Source organism: Ostrinia nubilalis, chromosome Z, assembly GCF_963855985.1.
Source record: "Ostrinia nubilalis chromosome Z, ilOstNubi1.1, whole genome shotgun sequence".
Classification (NCBI taxonomy): domain Eukaryota; kingdom Metazoa; phylum Arthropoda; class Insecta; order Lepidoptera; family Crambidae; genus Ostrinia; species Ostrinia nubilalis.
Window position 1 is genome coordinate 12,515,071 of NC_087119.1, and position 22,538 is coordinate 12,537,608.

Consider the following 22,538-nt stretch of genomic DNA (forward strand, 5'->3'; position numbering starts at 1 on the left):
GTGCCTCTGAACTCTTCTTACGCTGTTAGGGTTGCTGTCTACTGAAAAAAATAATTAATCTACATATATGTCATGAGGTAAGTACCACATGACACGTATGTATGTAAGTACGCATTCATTATGGAAAACCTTGGGAGAGGCCTTTGTCCAGCAGTGGACGTCATTTGGCTGAAACGAACGAACGCATTCTGAGCAGTAGTCATGGTAGGTTAGGTTCCTATACTATCCTAAGAATTATTGATTACCTACATGGCCAACATACCTTTCAGCATCTTTGGGAAGCGAAAAGAAAGATAAATCCGGTAGATTTCTTTTCGAATTTAAACACCCGAACGCCGCACAATATTTCTTTCTCTTTATGTCCATTTTTAAATAATACTTTGATCATAGAATTAGGTACTACAACGCACGCCAGCGTTCTGACGGGCGCGCGCGTGACACTCGACTGATATAATACCCGCCGGCGGGGCGCTTCGCTGTAGGTAATTATCGGATGTACCGCGCGGAGTGAGCCAGGCCTGCAGGGCTAAGATGCGCGCCGTGATAAACTGCTATCGCGGCGTTATATCGATTTTGACGTCACTATATCGTTTTATCTACCGGCGCTAACATGGCACCCCGAAAATTATCATGTCATCTGTCAAAATGTGATAGTGATAGATTTGTTTTTTTTTTTGTGATAAACCTGGCAAGCCCTAACATGAAGCGCTAACTATATCATATTTTGACATCACGATAGGATAGGATGTGGTGTTTTTATCGTCCTCGATCCTTGCCCACGATAGCAAGACGATAGGAGATTAACTTTTTTGCAAGCTACTTTAACTCTATTTATTTATCATTTATAATGGTAAATGACATTTTACGACTAATTTGAGGCTAGTAAAATTCAAAGAAAGGAATCTAGCACCTTTGTGATACTTTTACTTCTAGGTGGAGATTGAGTTCTAGTTCAAGAGTTTATAAGTGTGAGGCGAATCTTGCGACAGTTTATAATCGCTAGCTGCAAAATCTTAGTGCTCCCACAGTCCCACCCACATATTAATTATTACATTACCTACCTTGTAAAATAACCATTACTTACCTACTTAGGTAGGCAGTCACAGTACATCAGACAATACATATTAAGTTGCAAATGTCGTGAGATACCCCACAGTGTTTAGCTTGATTTAAGTACCTACTGTCATCTGTACCTACATAATCTTGTAAAATTATTGAAAATGGGGCGGAATGTGGTGACCGAGCTTCTTGTGTCTACATCAAACAGTGGCAAGGTCATTGTCAGAAATTAGCATTGGGTGGGATGTGTAATCAAACTTGCTATAATAACAATGAGAATAAATGAATTTTACTAATTTTATAACTTGATGGTGATACCATACATACATTCCACATTACTATCAATCTAATTCCTCCATGTGGTCTTTTTTAAGGGCTTTAATGTGACAGGATGATAATCTTGTACAATTTATTCCATTATAATAAATTCATCATCATCTCAGCCATAGGACGTCCACTGCTGAACTTAGGCCTCCCCCAATGCTTTCCATGTTGCCCGATGGGGCAGCAAGGTTCTGGGGTGGAGGCCGGGTACCGGAATACGCAGCGTGGGACGTCCACCCACAAGGTGGACCGACGACATCATAATGGTAGCAGAAAGGCGCTGGACGCAGGCAATAAATTCATTATTGCAGTGTAATTTCAAAATAATTCAACCATTATTTACAAAATCTTTATTTGGAAAACTTTTGTTTTACAATAGCTATTTATAATTTCAAATACAAACAGAATTCCATGAATTGGTTAGCCTAGCCAGTACCCTTGAAGTTTTTCTTGCTGATTGTTATTGTAAATTTTCATGATAGTGAGCAAGACTTGATTATGTCTGCTTTAGAATGAAATAATCACTCATAATCCCACACTTCTTCATCCACTGTCTGAAAAAAGAAAGAATATTATTTAAACACAATTATAAATATTACAATTACATAAAAAGTTCATAAATAGAAACATTTACTTAATCCTATTTGTATTTTAAGTTTACATACAAAATATTGATCACAGTATTATTACACGGTGAAAGAACTATGTGAAATAAATATAGGAAAGAAGGTGAAAGCTTATTTGTAGGAATAAAGATATTTTTCCTTTTCTCCGGTGCTGTTACTTATGAAAATCAAGATCTGCGGAGTATAGCTAATATTTTAGACTTTAGGTACTTACTTTGCTACTTATGAGTGTAACTTTATTTCTCAAATCTCAATAAACTTTCTGACTGCTTCATGTAAGTTGAATAATTACTGTAAACCTCGCATTATGGGGTAGGTAGTGGAGTTCGGTTATTCTGTTAATTTTAAGGACTTCATTCTTTAATACTATCGGTATGATTAGGAATTCTTCATTGTTTTTCTTTAACTTGGTTATCTCTTCGTTTGATATTTTCCGTACTTTAGAAATATTAAAAATAAGACTGGAAACATAAAAATACAATTTTAAAAACACAAACAAATACAATCAAGCAGTCATGTAATGTCAACAAAATTGACATAACTTTTTTTTAATGACGTTCTCACTGCTTTAAGATATGTGTTTTTAGCCGAATTAGTAGCAGAAATGAACGAGATTGAACGAATGAGCTAAAATATTTCAAGGTTGGCCAACATAATAACGCAATTTTTTCTTAATATGGCAACAATTCGGTTATCACGCGATAGCGGTCGATAGACTTTTCTATCGATGGTCCCATGTTAGGGAAAATGATAAAATTATCTACGTGATCGAAAATTGTCTTATCATATCATGTCATTGTCGATGCGCGCATCTTAGGCCTACTGGTTATGGTAAATAAACACAATAAAATTGTAAACCAATAATTTATTTGTCACAAGAATTATATCAGAATACATTGGCAGATGGTTAGAGTATTATCTTTGGTTTTACTACAACAAGCGATACATCTACTGTAAATGCAATTACTGTCGTCCCGTTTTTCCTGCCAGTGAATAACTGTAATGATTTCTACATTAGAAGTATTAATAACTAGCCTAATACAAAAATAAAAGTGAGTAAATATTAGCTAATTGATACGCCGTGTAGGGATAGAGACGCGTGTTCCGAGAGACGTCATCCTGATTGAGGCAAGTCGTTGCGAGAGCACAGTAACAAGGGTGTAGTTGACACCGTAAATCAATACTTTCAATTTCAATTGACCGTGAAATAAAAAGTAAGTCAGTTGTGGTGGTAAAAGACGTCAGGCATTTTTATAGCTCAAAAGAGTCAATCTAGCTAGTGTGGGAAGTATAGACCAAATTTTCTATTTGTTACTCATGAGATTCGGTATATGAGAGAGGCGATTGATTGGTGATGTCAACTAGCATATTTAATAGCGCTACGTAAGCCAATCAGGACAGCTTCTGTGATTGACGGAAGTCTACGGGTCGACGAAGGAGATCATGATGTAGCGGGTGCCCTTGGTGACCCGCAGCCCCTCGTGGAAGTGTGTGAGGCGGCCCGGGTGCATGAGGAGCCAGCCGGGCCGCGTGTCGCGCACCGAGCAGTTGTAGCGGAGGAAGCGACAGCCGCCGCCCTCGTAGTCTACGTCTGAAACAAGAAGTTGACGCTTGAAACCTAACCTGTTGTGCTTGTTCACGTAGGTACGCGGGGGCGGGTGCGGGCGCGGGAAACGTTGCGAGCTCGTGTTCACATTAACCACCAGGCTTTCGCGCGAGTGTGACGTACTATCGTTTCTAGCGACAAGTTCAAACTGGTTGAACTTACCTGACGTCGCGAGTGAAACGCGCGCGCCGCCGCTAGTTTGACATGAACACACACAAACATCTTCACGCGTTGAAATTACCGCGAGCGCTCCGCGCGCACCAGTCGCTAGCTTGCCCGCTAGTTAGACCGCACCTGCGTTTCGTACGTGAACACTTGGAATCACTACATATGTTTGATATTTCGTCACCGCGCCCGCGAGTCAACGTGAACAAGCACTAAGAGCTCGTTCTCACTTATCGGGTGTCGGGTCCGGATTTTAATCGGTTGTCGGCGCCTCTGTTCACACTTAAATCGGTTGTCGGCCCGACTTAAGCTGGTTGGTGCCATTTTCACTCTACGGGAGGCGACTGTACACGATGGACGTCGACACCTCTTTCCTGAACTAAACTTTACTTTCCTAACTGAAAGAATTGATCACACTAGATCAATTCTTCGGGGTTGATATCTGTTTCCATTACTACGAATCACCAAACGTGCGTACAATAAAAACACAACAACTCTGCTTGCGCTTCGATGTGCCTTCGTTCTCACTAGGTCCCGTGGAAATAGTCCCGCTGGAACTAGTGAAACCTTTTCTTCTCATTAGTTCCGTGTGATTTTTACTGGAACTAGCGGAACTGTTTCTGCTCACTAGTTCCTTTGTATTTTAATTTTTAACTATTAACTGGAGATGATATAACTACAATTTAAGCTACAATTTCAATATTATATTTACAATAATTGTGTCAACTACTGTTATAGTGATTTGAGTAAGTAACAAAAACAAATACAGAACTTCATACAAAAAAGTTATAGGTCTACCAGAATCTTATGGCAAATAAAATATCACACAAAACGTGACGTTTTAACTAAGAATTGCTGCACAAAATGTATGGGAATGGGATTGGTGCGTTTTGGTCTAATGACAGTTTAATTTACGGCAAAAAATTGATCTTTTATTCTTGTAATGCACATGAGTTGTAGCTGTGGGAACGAGAGGGTGGGGATAGTCCCGTTAATCGTTGGCGTCACCGTTAATCGTTGGCGTCACCGTTAATCGTTGGCGTCACTTACTCGGGGTGTTGAGGGCCAGGTTGATGGTGTAGGTGGAGGAGTCGTGGTGCGGCCGCAGCGAGGGCTGCTCGTCGGGCCGGTAGCGCACCACGAAGTTCATGATAGACACCGGAGGCTGCAAAAACAACAGTAATGAAACTTGCTTTAGTAGACTACGTTCACGGCGACAATACGATTTAATTTTCTAACAGCCATTGCTATCGAATAACTATAATCGCAGCAACCTAATAAATCTAAACGCAGTTTTCGCAATATAAATAAGTGTCCAGTCGTGGACAGCAATCATACGATGACCTTTTCGCTCGTCGATATGACAATTGACCCGTCAAACTGTAAAAGTCACATTTTAAAAACGAAATAATCATGATCATAAACTGACATCATAATAGTATGTATATTGTCACGAGATAAAGTTTTAGCTATAGTGTAAAGTGAAAAAATAGGATTTGCATATGGTAAACGTTTTTTTTTAATTGTTTGGTAGCAGACTCGTCCAAATTGCACGAAGAAAATCTTCAGGTATGTTAGGGCCGGCTAAATACTGCAGATGTCGCAAGAACTGCGAGGGCTTTCAATCGCCAAGTTCCTCTGATTGTAAAAGCTGCTTCACCTTCCTTTCGCTGGACGTAGATAACCTCTTGATCAACTTGGGTTTTATCTTTTCATACTTTCCACTACTCGGTGGCGAAGTGATTATGTCCTCAACTTCGACAGCAAATTGACGATCAAAGTGTGAAAGTACGCAGTAATACTTGTATTATTGTCGGGAATTTTCGCCATTGCAAACAGAATTTCGATGTGTGAAAACCATAATATTGAGGGTTTTTCAGGCCAGAACGAGGGTCATGCCAACTCTGAATGTTTCAGGTGCCAGTAACGTAAGCCCTTGCTGGGAAGTAAATCTACATCTTCCGTTGTATCTAACTCCGTGGCGCGTGGTTATAATATTTGCGTCTTGATCTTCCTGATCGCTCATCTAAAATGTTTGATCGGGGTCACCAATTGGGAGGTGGATCGTATGGAACCACCCCCAGGAAAGAAGGAGAGTAGAGTTCATATGCATTGCAAGACTTCAATAAAATATTTCACAATGAAAAATGTACAGAGTTCTTCTGACACCTGACGTGTCGTGTCGTGACGATGGTTGATAGAATGAGGTCGAGTATGAAACGATGACGATGAATGATAGGTGAGGGCACCTACCTACACGTTCTTGTCTAGCTTCAGATTTAATTTTTCTTAGAGCAGAAATTGAAGGCAGTATAGGTTCGGTAGCTGCCATTAAAGTTTAAGTTATTTCATTGTGTACTTTTATAGCAGATTTGTGGCACAACTCTTTAGCCACCGACATATGAGACAACGGGTGATTGTTGGTTGACCATGTTCTCAAGCTCACTACTCGACTAGTAAGTAACGCCCGTATTCACAAACATTACTATGAGGTCTCACAGTGCAGTCAGCACAGGGTGACATATGAACCAATCAAAGAGCTCTATTCAACGCTGTGCGTTCGATTTGCTGCTTCACGCAAGCATCGTTTGTGAATACCGGCGTAAATATCGATAGTTCGTCTTTCAATGTTCTTTCTGCGAGGAAAACTTTTTATTTTGTAACGTGTAGCCATCCTTGCATCCATAGACACCTATGCAGTTTCATACAAATAAATGTATTTTAACAGTCGCCAATATACGTGTGAAATAAAACGTGGCCAAGTAGTAACTCACGTTGTGGTAATATCCAGTGAAGACCATCTCTTGCAGCGGCCGCACGTATTCCTTGAGGATTTGCAGCCAATGGCGCTCCAGGCCGACTTGGTTCATGTGGATGTCGCGCGTCGGCACCGCCTCGTAACCGCTGTCGAGGCGCTTATCCTGCGTAAAACAAAGCAAGCTTCATATTACCATCTGTCACTAATATGAGTGAGGATGGATAGATATTTAGTATTCATCACACAAAAATTGAATTGAAACTTGACAATAATATATCACCAAATCAGTCATCAATCATAATCTTATAATTTACACTTACGTTATTAGACCCGTCGCTCCATTGTCCGTAGTTTTCCATAATCTCGATCCATTCATTGCAGAACCGTTTGTTCATCAGCGGGAACCAGTAGACATCTGGGCATGGCTAGAATAACAAAAATTACAACGGTTCAATGATGAGCTTGCAATTAAATCAATTTTATAACTTAACATGACAAAAGTTTTTCACTAAAACGTCACAAAGATACTTTGATTGGTGCTTTCAGTAATTTTGTTTCTGTTATCATCGTTAACTAACATTCTATCGTTTACTATGGTATGGCATCTGTAAAGGACAGCTGATGGGGCATGCCAGGCGGTTTAGGATGGATGAATGCAGCAGTTTTTGGATTTTTAGAGTATACTCTGCTCATAAGGTAACCCCACAAAGTATCAAACCAACCAGTATCAAAACGACCAGTATAATTTCGTCTAGTTCATCAAATGGACCATAGTGTCAATTTGTCCATAACATCAATTCGTCTAGCTAGGCTATATGTGTACTATAGATATACTTCAAAATTAATACACTTTTAATAATTTGGGTAAAAAATAATAATTATTAGTTAGCTAAATCTAACTTACATTCTAGTGAAAGAAAAATACTCGCTTATATTTCTTCTATAAATAAAAACTGGTAATAATTATTACATATTAAGTAGGTACATAAGCCATAGCTCCGGATTCACGAGTATACGTAGAGGTCAAAGGCACACTACTGCAATGCTTACCATCAACGGCTTGTTGCCCTCCTGTAGGCTGGTGGCGTAGTCCTCGTGGAGGTAGCGCGCCTCCCACTCGATCTTGTTGTCGAACAGCTGGTACACGTCCGGGTGGGTGCGGCTGATGTCATAGCTCTCCGGGTTCACGAGGTGCCCGAAGTCCAGCTCGTTGCTGACGTGCATGAATATACCCTGGTGCGGTAATTCATAGTATTTAACGAGACAGCTCAGCATGTTTTATACCGGTCAGACACGTGTGTCAAGATGTAGGTATACAAATGTTTAGAGTTTGTTAGGCCCCACACGCGAATACACTCGGCGTCCAAAAAATCACACCTCCCGTGACAATAGCTTTAAAGATGCGGTGCACAAACACGGTGCTCGACTAAAATTGGTGTTTTTAAAAGCCCAATAAATAAACAGAAAAGCACATTTTATTTTTAATAAGCGATTAACAGGGGCAGTAAATGTGTCTTGAAAAAAGCCAATTTTGCCCCTCACCTCTGGGGCCAATAAGACTAATTTTTGTGGTTATAAAAGCGAATAATCGTCTCACGTGTCCTCTTTAACAGATATTATAGCGATTAATCCCAATTTAACAGTTTTTTACCATAAAAGGTGGCTCAAGCGTAACTGTCGTTTTAAGAAGGATCCTTCTAAAGATACATTTTGGGGTACCAACCTTTCACTTAATGCTTTAATGATATGAAGTTTAGAACTAGGCTTTCAAATGATACCAATATAGGTGGGCAGTGGGGATGCATACGTTTGAAAACGTTTGTCGCGGGAGGTGCGATTTTTTTGACGCCGTAAAATGCAATTCAATCACGAATCAAAGAAGCTAACTACTTGGTAATTGTGATTAAAATGCATCTAAATAAAATTATGACTAAAAAGTTGATACATCTATCGAACTAATTTAAATTTAACAAAATTTAAGTGTCAAACTAAATTAATAAAATTATCTTCTTTGCATTAAACTATTAGATATGATGAATATCTGAACATTTTAGTTGATAAAAAATGAAGCTCATTAAATGTGCTTCTAACGCTTATCAAATTTTTGTTTTCAAGTTTTGAATATTGTATACCGTAATTTGTATTATACGCACATGTTCTCTTAGACTTGTACAAAATGCCATGTCTGGATCCACATCCTCCTTGGAGTAAGTGATAGATTTGGCTGCTGGCACCCGAAACACAGAAATCTTCACCAGGTAGCAGTTTGTGATAAATGGTACGTTCCATGTTCCTCTGAAAAACATTCATAATTTACTATCTACGGATGTGGGTGAGCGTTACACATAACTGATTAAAAGTCAGTAGCCGATGATAACCTTTGTGGTTTTAATTTAAGAAAAACATCTGAATAAATTATTTATGTAATACAGTTCATGTACCTATTGATTTGTAGGTATTCTATGTATGTATGTCATAGGAGAATTTGCCATTTCAACTCACATTTGTCAAAAATATCGATTTCGTATTTTATTAAATATAAAAATAGGTTTATTTTATTGTATTGCGCTGCGTTGTAATTTAACAGTCGTCGAAATGAAACAGGAAATGACGAGTGCCATACATCAGATAGGGGGAGACAAGGGCCCTCCTGCGATCACCTCTATCATTAGCCAATTGAAAGATTGGCGCGGCAGGAATCGTCGACAACACCAGTTGCACTCGGAGCCCGCACAAGACCATACCTAAGAGAGGGCTCGTGGGCCACGTGTGATCGTCAGCCGCCCGCAACACCTGCACCAATGTTGCTCCCGAGAGGCCAGCTGTTCCTAGCGCTGCTGATCGCTTGCCTGCTCCTGGCCGGCCTCGCAGACGCAAGGCGCGGCCGAACAAGGAGCAGAACCAAGTCTAAGGTATCCACATCTCTATATCAAACCATTAAAGATCGTGCTACAGCAATATGTTTACTAAACCTCCATCTGTTTTAGGTGCAAATAGGCTTGCCCATCACTGGAAAATATAGAGACCCCGAATCAGATCAGTATTACAATAACAATGATGTAAGTCTACCACTTGATTTTGTAATACAATATTATAATACAAGTATTACTTACCTATATCTTAGACTATAAGTCGTTGCTATAGCGAATGCCTTTTGGAAGTCGGTACAATTCAAAGATTTTTAAATACTAATGCTAAAAACATGTTGTCTATACTTCAGGGAGCCAAAATATTACTTGCATCTCATTTTGACCTCGAGTATGTGTTGGGGCATAAAATTGCTTTTTTATGCATCGCAAAGGGTTCTCCTCGGCCACACATTACGTGGTTTAAAGACGGAGTTGAGATATTTGCGCACCACTATTTACATGTAAGTAAACACTTTAATGTTAAAAACTTTCCATTGTCCTACTATGTTTATCGTTCGAATCTTGGCGGACAGTAATTTAATTGATGCCACCCATTTGTATCTATCTCGGCGACAACAACACCAGTTAGTTTATATACCGTTTTAATTCACTGGCTCAATGGTGTGTCAATTACATCACACACTACATAAAGGATGTTATGTTTAAGTATTGAATTCTACGAAATCGATATTATGAGAAAACTGTGATTGACTTTCTTTTTAATATACCATATCTTGTGAAACGTGAAAAGAGTTTTGTGACAGTTTGTAAAAAAAGGAACTAGCTAATAGATTGTAAGCAAGAATTTAATAAGAATGACAACAAATATAACCAGCATATCATATTTACAGATCCACGAGTGGCCTATCGGAGATGACCGCGTCAAGTCCAAGATTGAAATCGATCCCGCGACTCAGATGGACGCGGGAGTGTACGAGTGCACGGCGGACAACATGTACTCTATAGATCGACGCTCATTCAAGACGGACTTCTCAATAGCATTTGATTAACACATACAATTGATACAATATACAATCACAGCACGTCACATTATTTATGTCAGTAAAGAGCACATGCATTAAGTAGATAACTGTTAAGTTTCATATCAAGTTTAACCGGCACTCAAATTCATTATTGCTCTAAAAATAAAGTCTATTATCCTTGAATTTTTGTTTATCAATGTTTTACTGACCCCTACATCCAGTAGCAGGAAAAAAGAATGTTAATGTATAAATAATGCAGGAAAAATAGATGACAGTGTATTTTGATTAATACATGCTAAACCTCACCTGATAACATGATATACGATGTCCATGTAATCTGCAGACCTGGCATAAAATCCAGCGGAATTTATGGCCCCCCAGAAGTTTGACCATGCTTGACCTGGCCTCACTAACATGGGTGCTATGACGTCATACCCCGACGACAGTAAATGGCGCAATGTGTTACTTTTGATCCGAGATAAACTGTCGATGGCAAACAGGTAGTCGCATACGCTGTTGATGCACCGATCTCTGTAGGGAGTGAGAGCACAATATTAGGTTCCTCCAGTGCTTCGATCATAGTATCATCACTAAACACTAAAATTATAAAATTTAAATGAACCAATTTTTTACACATTTAGACAATAAACAAAATACGCCTTACATAGTAATGATAATTTCCTTATACGAAATATAGTACTTAACAAAAGATCTGATAAAAGCACAGTCATGTATTATGATATTCAATTCTTACTTGGCAATGTTTCTTGCTTCAGCCTCAGAGATGAAATCGCTTGGCTTTATACGCTTAGCTGTGGCATATTCCTTCGAGTGAGCTTGGAAAAAGTCATCTACTTCAGTCTCATGATACTCTACATTATTCCTAAGCAAAAGGTGGATTTTTCCTTTTGGATAATCTATGTCAATTAGCTGTTGTAAGAAATCCTCTAAAAATGGCGTGGCCTGTTCAATGAAGACTGCCAACATCACACTAGGTAGCTCGTTATCCTAAATGAAAAACAGACAGTAGTGAACAAAAGTCCAAATGCAAGAATTAAACTGAAATTCGCATAAAATAAGAGAATTTACCTTTAGTTCCACTCTTTTCTCTTTACATAATGCACACCCCTCTTTGATGGACCATGACTTAGCCAGATAGTTACCCAGGTTATTAAGAGTCAACTTTGAAGGTCCATTTGCATGTACAATCAGGGGTCTTTCTTTGGTAGCAACATTTTCTAAATAGGGCCAATCTTCTGTTGTGTTAGTTTTTAATTGAACATCCGCTGTACATGAAATTTTTAAGATACAATATAATTGTTGTCTTACATTTTACCAATATGACAAAATATTTATAATTTCAGAACATTATACTTACACAAAGCTCCATTTAGATTTTGAAATATTGCAGAGTTGTGATCAAGAGATATTTTTAGCTTTTGTCTAAATTCTTTGTTCAAGTAAATTTTGGTATAATATAATTGATCATCATCTTTGTCCTTAATTGGCTTATGACTTACAATTTCAAACAATTCAGAAAGGTATCCTGAAAACAAAAGGGTGAAAATAATAATTGTTTTATTACTATCTCCAAAGGCTTTGTTAAAACAATATTTTTCTTGACATCAAATGTCATTTCATAAGACAATGGGCAGTTTTTAAATATTATTATAGTAGGTACTGTTATTGTTAGAGACCATTATGCAAAGTTCAAACATTTTTCATGCTATGCTAAAAAGTTGAATGTTTAATTAATACTTACCTATGATTCCGCCAGAATTTAAATATGGATTTGCTACTTCAGTCTTGGGATACTGCGCGGCTAATTTACTGTCTGGCCAACAAAACTGTTCAGCCGAGAACAGTACACGAGTATCAGTGAATGATTTGAACTTCTTCACAATGTCTTCTAATGATGCAATGAACATGACATCATAGCTAAAACAGAAATTAATACAATGTCCACAATATTACATATTGATAATTAAGTTTAAATTAGATTGATCTCTTCCTAATAATAGTGAAAATATACATTAAAAAAATTTAAAGATTTTACAGAGGATGCATTATGCCCTTACTTACAACAAGATCATATTACATTGAATTACTATGCTGTTAAATGAGATGTCAATCAAACACATTAAAACAGAATAATACCTGTCGGTGAACAGAATGATTTTATTTTTATTTTCCAACTTCATCAATTCTGACAATTTCTCCTTGAGAAGATTTATCTTCTGGCCACCTCCAGCATAATTCATATCACCGCCAGACCATTCTTTGCCTTTTCCCAACACCTCAACGTCAATTCCATAAACTTTGGCAGATCTTAGAAACCGCTGCAGTCCATGGTTATCGTCAGTGGCAACAGTAATAACTTTAATATCTTCTGTAAAGAAAAAAAAATACAATCACTATGTTACTCATCATAAGGTAAGCTTAAAATTAATACTTATCACTACCTATAAGACCTACAATATTAGGGCTTAGCAATATTATAGTTATTTTAAGTACATCATACTAAATGAAAACTTAATAGTTATAAAAGAAATTCGCCAGCTTTTTACATAGGTCGTTTAAAAGAAATATTACATTAAAACTTACCAACGGCTATACTGTGTGAGACAAATAAAAATAATAAAGTAATTAATTGTAAAAGCTTTCCAAATTGATCCATGATGTACGCGGTTCAATGGACTTTCGTACACTGGCACATAAATTATGTGCTGTTTAATACAACGCTCGGCTAAAGAAAGACTCGTTTATTGCCCGAGCCTGCTCCAGATACGCGTTCTCACTTCCTAAGCGATAAGTTTTCAGAGTAATAATACTGCGTCCCACCACTCCCTACCCGGGCCGCTCTGTGATAAAGCTAGACGCTTCCTCTAAATACTGGATCTCGACTGCGCTACTTCAAATAATGAGATCACCTCGGATGCACATATGGTTTTATATTTCATTGATGATACTTCTAATGATCACACAAAAGCACATATTCAGTGTGTTCACACTAATGCAGACCGGCAATACACTGACGGGCTTGCTGGACAATGCCCAATATTGCCCAATGCCTTAGTTAGCGACGAGCGTATCACAATCACAACCACAACATCAATGAAACATAAACAGCTGAAACGTCAGATGTCAAAATTATAATAGTGATGTTCGTCGTTATTGACACATCGCTTAATCGAATAATCGATTGCATGCATCATCATCACATTGTATCGGAACTTTATATCAAACAATATGTTTTTAAATACAATAAGTATTAAAATTGTTAATAGCACATAATTATTAGGTATATTGAAATGATTTTGGCGATTTCATACTTTATGCAATTTTCTATTAAAATGGTTCAAAAATGTGATTGATTGATCCGTTTTGGATAAAACGGAATGGTGAAAATGTAACGTATTTTTTTTATTCATCGCAATATGAGCTTTTGCTTACATCGCAATAAGTACAATCGATTAGATATATTATTATTACTTAATCGATCCATTATTAATAATTTCCAATTTTAATATCGATACATTTCAAACAAAATCTTTGAACATCTCTAAGATAAAAATATGATGCAATGAATGTCCAATTCATAACTAAATTAAAAATTAGCCAACCACATTGAAGTAATATTACTACGTATAGAACAGACATCGCGAACAAAATATGTACAGTGCGGGGTGCGGGGCGGGAATTTGACGGACAGCTGTCAGTCAAATCCATGACTATCAAGTTTCATAATTTATGGCGATAAAATCTGCACCAGAAAATGTCGTACTTCATTGATAGGATTGCACGAATAGTGACGTTCCTGCGGTCGCCTCATCATAGACATTGTGAATCGATTGTGAAAATAAACAAATCGGCTAAATCGTGTTAAATTTTCATTGTGCTCAATAGCAAAAAGGTTCAGCTACTTACATTATTTTCTTTTATTATATTGTGCGTTTCCTGTAATGTAATCTAAGCTCCCCTCCCTTAGACTAAAATTAGCCCTCCTAGACAAGTGACAAAACGTAGCAGTTGAAACATTCGAAATCACTTCGCTCTGCCGTTTTTTGGTGTTAGTTACTTCACTCTGTGATGCGATTTTAAAATTACAACTGGCGATTCCGAATTCACAACTGAGGGGACTGAGGCTAATCGTGTTACTTGTGCTACAAGTGCGTACATGGGCTTCATACTGATGCTTAAGCCATTAATTATTTTTCTACCCGATTAAAATCTAATGTAATCGATAATCGCCTTGAGAATCGTTAACTGGTATTTTATAATTCGATAAAAAAATTACCCATCTCTAGTTTAAAACTGTCATCCAACAGCGCACGAAATATTATGAGTTATAGATAATGATACCATTACAGAGGCGACACTTCGTTTACGTTTAGTTTCTGCCTATTGAATTGGATACTGTAAGGAAACATCGTCATCATCATTTTAGCTACTGGACGTCCACTGCTGAACAAAGGCCTCCTCTAATGATTTCCACATCGCCCAGTTGATAGTGGCCTGCACCCAGCGTCTTCCTGCTATCTTCAGTCAGTCCATCTTGAGATTTTAGAAAAATTCCCACTCGTCACGGTAGGAACAAAGCTAGGGATGACCCACGCCTTCATTCCAGAACCAATAAAATAACTGAAAGTCAGAAACTTCCAGTTATTTTATTGTCTCTATTGTTAACTATCTCAGTGGTTGAGTACACGTATAATAGCTGTGAGGTAGAAGTTACGGGACTATTCCCACCTCTCCTTTTCACCGCTGCATCTCCTGTGTAGCTAGCACCTAGACTAGTTGATTTAAAGCCAAGGTATATCAGTTTTTAGGTAATGACTTAGTGCATCTAAAAATGTAAAACTTTCTAGTTTTTTGTAACATTGAAAAATCTAAAAAGAAGCATCATTTTTTTACGTTCAAGTGTTTCTAAGAAATTTAAATGGAAGCTTTTGATGACAACGTATTGCTTACTTTTTCAGCTGTCGAACGAATCACTATTATACTTGTCGGCGCCGGACACAGATGCTGCAAATTATTATTGATGATTAATAGTACCAATCTTAATATTATGTTATCTGTAGAAATCTGTAGAGCAGAAGGTTTGTGATTCCTAAACGTAACACCCGACTGATGCGCAGAAAAAGATAACTGTCAATCGGTTATGTCATGTCAAGTGTGAGCAGGCGGCTGCGAGGTTATCTTTGAGAGCGTGTTGAGTTTGGTGGAACGTTAAATTGTAGGAAAAGTGGTTGTCAACCATCCAAGATATTATCTCCTTGCCCGTTAACCCACGCCTATGGAGATTCCACCCCTAGAGTTCCTTCTGATAGAGACCCAGTGCCTTTATACTCATAGGTCCTGTACATCGGTAGATTTGGTAAATAAATGAATCCATCCGGACTCAGAAACTAAAAAAATTAAAATAGCTGTAATTTTTTAATACTGGATTTGTCGATTAAATTGATCATATTATTGCGCCCTAACGGGTCGGACACTGGTGACCAGACACACTGTACAATTATTATAATTTTAGCCTATCTCGTGAGCTAGGTGTCAATAATTAGGGTGATTTACTAACTAACCAGTCGCATACGAACAACAGCAGTGAGATTCAAACAAGTTTGATCCATGATGCCGCACGACTATTGTGTGAGCCCACCCGTATCTAACCCAAGCTTATTTAGCTTAACACAAGGGGCTGGACGGGACTATTAGTAATTTGTGCAATACAAAGTGCTTATAATCTTTAAAAAAATCTTTTTATTGCTGTATTTAACCTTCCTTCCGTATACTAATTTATGCGTCAGTGTCAAGTCTGCGATTTTTATTCTTTGAAATTTTCGTAAAATGGCTGCCGCCGCGGTGACGCCTTATAATTAACAAATTAAAATTAAATTAGTGTTTTAAAGTGCATAAATGTACAACTTAATGGTAAAAAGTCATTCCTTGATTTTTACTTAATATGTATCTGGAGTTATTTGAACAGTATTTACGTCTATAGGATGGCATATTTCAAAAAACAAAACTGCACTCAAGCGTGTTGTCACAGCAACCGCTGAGCACATACTAATTGAATTTCGGTCCATGGACCTGTTTGCGTGCCAGAAACAGTCTAGTTGACATGTCTTCTCTAAATGGCCAACCATGAGTCGAATTGGCGCAAGAAACTCAAGTCTTTGAAGGCCTTTAAAAACGACTGGACTTGGTTTTGGAGCCTCACGCACGACTAGACTAGTCTTTTAACTCTCAAGTCCTGAAGTCAAAAAACTAAAACTCAAGACTAATTTTTTGAGTCGAAGTAGTTTAACCTCAGATAAATGGCTTAAGAGGGGCGGCTGAAAAGTTTTGAGCCTAAGTATCTTCAAGTGTTATTATTGACTCGCGCTAAATTTAATTAATTAGCCAATAACCTCCTTAGTACCTATATGTACAAAGTTTCATTTCATTAGCGTCATCACGCTTTTAGTAATTAATTCTTCTCATCATCCGCGCAATGTACGAAATTGAAGTACACAGTTGTCATAAAATTCCTCAAAAAGAGGAACAAAAAGCTGACGGTAACATTTGAGGAGATGTCTCCAGTTTATGGGGAGTCTTGGTCTTCATTTGCTATCATGGAAGATTGGATCCGATAGTTCAAGCATGGCAGGGAGTCGCTAAAAGAGGACCGCAAGTCAGGGCGGCCAGATTTCGCCATTAACGAGTAAAATAATGAAAATTTAAAGAATCTTGCTTCTTAGAGATCAGCGAATTAAGCTGTGACAGATAGCTGAAGCCATAGGCAGTAGCAAGGAACGTATCGGCGATATTTTTCATACTCATTTGCACATGGAAAAGGAGTGCACGCGATGGGTGCCAAAAATGCTCACGCCGCTCGACAACTAGCGTCGAGTCACAACTTCGCAGGAGTTTTAGGCCATCTTTGGCCATAATCCTAACAATTTGTTTTCTCACATTGTTACTATTGATAAATAATAGATCCGGCAGTACGATCTAGAGTCAAAATTAAGAGTCAATGCAATGGATTCAAAAGGGAAAACGCTGCCGCGGAAATTCAAAGTGGAGCGATCGACACCCAAGCTCATATCCACTATTTTTGGGATTGTGGAGGAATATTATTCATTGACTACCTACTTAAAAAAACTACAATAAACGGGGATTATTATGCTGTACTGTTGATAAGAGTGCGTCAAGTGGTTGTTGAAGTATTAAGAGGCATACTGGCGAAAGGAAATCTGTTATTGCAAGACAATTCGCCCGCGCACACCGCGCAAGTTGCAAGGCTTGCCCCGGGTAAAACTGGATTTCAAGAAATTAATCACCCACCACAAAGTTTAGTCCGAATCCTTAGCTATTTTGTCTAATTCTCAAATTGGAAAAAAGACCTCCAGGAACGAAGATTTTTAAGTGACAAAGAAATAAAGGCGGCGTTAAAGGCTCATTTCGAAGGTAAAGATTGCGAATTTTTTTTCAGTGGGTTAAAAGCTCTTTTACACAAATGTAAGAAGTCCGTTGTAGTAGAGGGAGATTAAATAGAAAAATATATTTTTTATACTTTTCTATCGGCATTTTTAATACCCTAGGCTCAAAACTTTTCAGCCGCCCCTCGTATAAGGCTAAAAGGACTCGCGCCTTAACGCCTCTAATTTTTGTTTTTCTGTTTAATTGACTTATGAGACTCGCGACTCTAGAGTCTTCTAGAGTCGCGAGTCTCATAAGTCAATTAAACAGAAAAACAAAAATAAATAAATAAAATTAAGGAACAGATTAGGAAATCAAAGCATGGTGGCATGGGCATCAATGTGCCTATCGTCGCGTCGTGGATGAACGTCGTTTAATATACTTTTAAAAATATTTAACATAAACAACTACATAATTATGTAAAAGTTACAAGAACAAAAGCCTGATTATTAACTTTATTGTTTTAATTATTTACATTTTCGCATTTGGACCCAAGAGCTTGTATAAGCTGTATTGAATAATGAAAGACGACTCAGTCGCGAGTTCTTTAGTAACAGCTCGAGTCGTTTAAGTCCTATAATATAACGACTGAGTCTAATTATTACTAAAGATTTGCCGACTGAAGTCGTATTAAATTAAGTAGAGTCCTTTTGTAAGGGCTTATAATAAGTAAGAGTAGGCGCACACCGTTGATTTTTAGTTGGCCGATAGTTGTGCCCGATTTTAAATTGTAATGAAGAATCGGCCAAATCGAATCGGCGTAGTGTGCGCATTCCCATACATGCCCATACTAATCAACTGCCCGACTAAACTATCGGCCGACGAAAAATCAACGATGTGCGCCTACTCTAAGACTTGAGTTTCTTGCATCACTAGCAAAATTTTAAGTAGGTAAACAGCTCTCCTATCTCTCCTCTGTGCGAATGCGTTAGGGGAGATTCATCACACGAAGAAGCGACCCGTGTAGAATAGGTAGGTACCTAGAGAAGGTACTAATCTTCTATATGCTTACGGGTTATCAAACAAGAGCTTCGGACAACAAACACATTTCTAGGCCCCAGAAGCTAAAAATATGAACGTGGGAGAGAATGGTTCGCACTGTAATGCTTACCCAACATAATGTTATAAAAGAAGAACTGCTGAACACGAGCCGTGTTCGATGAATGAATGAATCAGAAGTCAACCAATCATTAGCCAAGTAATAAATGCTTCAAGCGAACCTCATGCCATGAAACTGCTAAAACCATTTTATTTTGTCATTGGTCTAGCACAACACAATCATATTATCATTCCATAGAAATTGACGCAGAACACCTGCTCAGTAGAAAGAATCAAATCAAATGATTTGAGGAAATCGCAACCTCTCGCTAATTTATTTTGGAATCGTTCGAACAAAGAGTATCTGACTGTATTCGCTCGCTTCGCACAATGTCGCTCCTTGAGAAGATCACCCAAAGATTCCAAGCAGTATTCCTCGTTGTGATAATCTCCCGAATAATCTGCCAATTTCCTTCTGGAATTCGGCTTAAATTCCCAAGTAGCAAAATTAATATAAAGCATGTAACCTCCCTCTTCCTTTCACCATTTGCCTATTCTGATTGTGGCACCGTCCCACCTCAGACTACGGAATAAAAAAAACTATGGCCTGGCGCATGTTGCTTTCACTGGAAAAAACTGCACAGTCACAGGTTGTTTTTTGCTCTATTCACGTTCCTCGTTTTGAGATGTGGACTGGTTTAGTTAAGTACGTGCAGAAATAGTTCCAGCAATGGATTCGAAGGTTTTTCGGAAGACATTACTTACTTACTTAGCAGATTTGGGAACAGAGAATCCAAATACCGATGAATGTTTTGTTATCAATATAATAATAAATAATGAAAAACTTAGCTGATGTCAATCATCATGTTCTTTACAACCTTGCCAATCAGAATTATAACAGCATTTAACTATTGCGGACAAAATACATTCGAGTGCTTGTGGAGAAAAGTACACCATCAAAATGTCATTAATATTTCACCAACGGATTATTTACGGTTGGAAAAATGTTAATGGAAAATTAGAGATGGTCCGTCGGCAATCAATTATCAATTAACCAAAGTTAGCGTCCTACATTCAGTAATAGATGGCAATAAAATCAACATTGGCCAATGAAACAGAACTAACTGATTGGCAGGAAAAAATATACCCACTGAATTTACAAGTATGCATTGCCACCATTGTTCAATTAAAAGCGCCCTTTAATAACAAAAAAGAATACTCGTATGTCTTGATCGTTGACACATAAACACATTTTTTTTCAGTTTTTAACTAAGTTTTTCAAACAAAACGCCGGTCTATAATTGTTCCATGTTCTCCAACATAATCAAGCCAGCTTAGATTAATTAATCTAAGCAAGCCAGTAATTAACTATATAGCAATTTTCTTAAACAAAACTCTACAGAAGTTAGAGAGTTTGGTCACTTTGGAGGATAATTTCTCCGAACATTTTATTCCAACGCAGCTTGAAATACAATTTTCCTTTGCGGTTCTACACATTAACGTCTGGCTGAAAACGTCTCATTTGAAAGAGTCCCTAATTTAGAATAAAATAATATTATTTTGAATCATTACAATACTTTGTAATTGCGGAACAATAAAGTCATGAGAAAATAGCTTTTTGGCAACAAGACCTACCTATTTACCAACACATTTCCAATGGAAATGGAAATTTTCCAATAGTCATTATTTCGCAAAGCAAATCGCATCAGCGTTATTGTATAATTTTTGTGCTTACCCTTTTGGTACACGTTGGTTGGTTCACAACCCCCGGACTCTTCTTTGGTACAAAATTCTTGAGACGACGTGCCCGTGTGAACAGCTATTAACATAGCCACAACCCAACAACAACATTTTAATGGAAAACACCGGTGTCCCAAAATAGGCATGTTTTCCCTAAAGCTTCTGAACTACGACTGCTATTGCTAGACCGACAGAAGCAATCAAATTGATTATAACGGAAAATGTGAGAGCCATTCTTTAGCTATCGAGTCGAAAAAAAAAACGTACCGTGAAATGAAAGTGTCGGTCAAAATTGGAAATTCTTTTCGCCTGTATTTGGCAGCCAGTAGGTATCTAACTGTATATTGTCAATCTCATTTAAATCAAGCCAAGCTTTGTTGCAGATTTAAGCGATTTATTTACCTTGGCGAGAAGACTAATGCAGAACTCTACAAGCAAATGTGACTTTTCCAGTGTGAATGAGAATCCTAATTAAGTACCTGACCTAGCTTTATGAATTAAGGACTAAATAAATTAAAGCTTTTGATTTTATTAAAAATATATTAATACGTAAAATAAATAAAAATGCGTAATTTTTCCGGAATGTTTTGTTTTCTGAGATAAAATACAATATTTATCTCAGTAAAAATTAAATATTCCTGAAAAACGTGCATTACCAGGTACAAATACAGAGTTTCCCTGTGTATTTATTGGTAATGAGGCATTCCAACTATTGCCAAATTTTATGAAGCCTAATAGATCTGCACTGACAAATGAAAAACGAATTTTTAAGTATAGACTTTCTCGAGCACGTAGAATTGTTGAAAATGCTTTTGGGATTTTAGCTTATGGTTCAAAATATAAAAAAAAAATGCACCCAACAAAGCTCGAAAGATAGTAATGGCTTGTTGCATCTTCACAACTATTTGACAAAAACTAGATTTTATATTCAAAGGGGTGACGTAGATTATTAAAACACAGTTACTGGCACATTTGAACAAGGTTCATGGAGACAAGGAACACAAGAGTTAACAGATCTACAAAGACAGAGGTAATTCAGCAATAGAAGCAAAACAAACCAGAAATGATTTCTGCGAGTATTACCATTACAACAAGGCCATTTTTCGAAAGGGGAAATAACTTAAATTAAATAAGACGAAAGTTGGTAGGGACATTCTAAGAATGGTTGCCTTTCTTCCTCCTAATAAAATATATGAGACATTAGATATAATATGGAGTGATGCGCCGCAAACCCCGGAGATGAAAAAATTTAAGAATTATTACCGAAAACAGTGGTCCAGTAAAAGCTCGCAAATAGTAAGTTGTGTCGAAGACACACATCGTACCACACATTCCCTGGAAGGTTGGCACCGTGGACTTAATTCCAGAATCCCTAAAACTCCTGATGATGTCCTTTATATTTGGTATCTATTCTTTATGATAGTATCATAAATAACCGTTAATTTGAAACATTGAACCGGAAAAATAGAAAAATTCAAGATATCCAGATCGATAAAAAATACAATAAACTTTTAAACAACTTGAAAAATGGGAGCATCGGAAAATATTTTTAAAAAGAATTATTTACTTCCGCCTTAAATTTAAAACAAAGTTGAAAACATGTTTAAAAATAAAAATTTTGAAGAAAAAAATTTTTTTTTGTTACCTACCTAGAAGGAAATATTATTGAGTTCAAAATGTTATGTTAATAAATTATTTTTATAAGTTCCCCTATATCGTCTTTTGTTTCTAAGATTTTCAGTACGTTTTTTTTTTAAGTTACATTTTGCAAAATCGGCAAATTACTGAAATGGACGCTCAGAAAAAGAGGCATTCAAGGAAAGGGAAATACAGGGCAAATATCATTCGCGGAATGTGACTTTCGGCACA

General features: G+C 37.5%; 2 protein-coding genes and 1 long non-coding RNA gene across 4 annotated transcripts; 1 reads left to right on the forward strand and 2 right to left on the reverse strand.

The window, feature by feature from the left end:
• Positions 1-1,718: 1,718 nt before the first annotated feature.
• On the reverse strand, positions 1,719-2,833 carry LOC135086771 (uncharacterized). The gene is made up of 2 exons (XR_010260595.1): positions 2,224-2,833; positions 1,719-1,937 (listed from the first exon to the last, which is right to left on the reverse strand). It is a non-coding gene; the product is annotated as an uncharacterized LOC135086771 (long non-coding RNA).
• Positions 2,834-2,859: 26 nt separating this feature from the next.
• Positions 2,860-20,829, reverse strand: LOC135086758 (procollagen-lysine,2-oxoglutarate 5-dioxygenase). Of its 2 annotated transcripts, none has more exons than XM_063981540.1 (13): positions 20,665-20,829; positions 12,588-12,819; positions 12,193-12,368; positions 11,809-11,976; positions 11,520-11,716; positions 11,185-11,438; positions 10,737-10,961; positions 8,692-8,833; positions 7,589-7,771; positions 6,859-6,963; positions 6,555-6,701; positions 4,831-4,945; positions 2,860-3,600 (listed from the first exon to the last, which is right to left on the reverse strand). In XM_063981540.1, the coding sequence occupies exons 1-13, from the start codon at positions 20,813-20,815 to the stop codon at positions 3,431-3,433; spliced, it is 2,265 nt and encodes a 754-aa protein (XP_063837610.1). In that variant the 5' UTR covers positions 20,816-20,829; the 3' UTR covers positions 2,860-3,430. The 2 variants fall into 2 exon arrangements, with proteins under 2 accessions (XP_063837610.1, XP_063837611.1); XM_063981541.1 differs by lacking the exon at positions 20,665-20,829 and adding an exon at positions 13,035-13,539.
• LOC135086769 (immunoglobulin domain-containing protein oig-4-like) lies at positions 8,871-10,613 on the forward strand. Its single transcript, XM_063981561.1, has 4 exons — positions 8,871-9,450; positions 9,526-9,597; positions 9,759-9,908; positions 10,299-10,613. The coding sequence occupies exons 1-4, from the start codon at positions 9,340-9,342 to the stop codon at positions 10,455-10,457; spliced, it is 492 nt and encodes a 163-aa protein (XP_063837631.1). The 5' UTR covers positions 8,871-9,339; the 3' UTR covers positions 10,458-10,613.
• Positions 20,830-22,538: the final 1,709 nt, after the last annotated feature.

Bases quoted from the DNA above. Each gene is read 5' to 3' on its own strand.
- LOC135086758 (XM_063981540.1), bottom strand. From the start codon at position 20,815: ATGCCTATTTTGGGACACCGGTGTTTTCCATTAAAATGTTGTTGTTGG. The intron at 12,820-20,664 runs GTAAGCACAAAA...TTTTCTTTACAG, and splicing joins AACCAACGTGTACCAAAAGG to AAGATATTAAAGTTATTACT. The intron at 6,702-6,858 runs GTAAGTGTAAAT...TGTTTTACGCAG, and splicing joins GGAGCGACGGGTCTAATAAC to GATAAGCGCCTCGACAGCGG.
- LOC135086769 (XM_063981561.1), top strand. From the start codon at position 9,340: ATGTTGCTCCCGAGAGGCCAGCTGTTCCTAGCGCTGCTGATCGCTTGC. The intron at 9,451-9,525 runs GTATCCACATCT...CATCTGTTTTAG, and splicing joins GGAGCAGAACCAAGTCTAAG to GTGCAAATAGGCTTGCCCAT. The intron at 9,598-9,758 runs GTAAGTCTACCA...TCTATACTTCAG, and splicing joins AGTATTACAATAACAATGAT to GGAGCCAAAATATTACTTGC.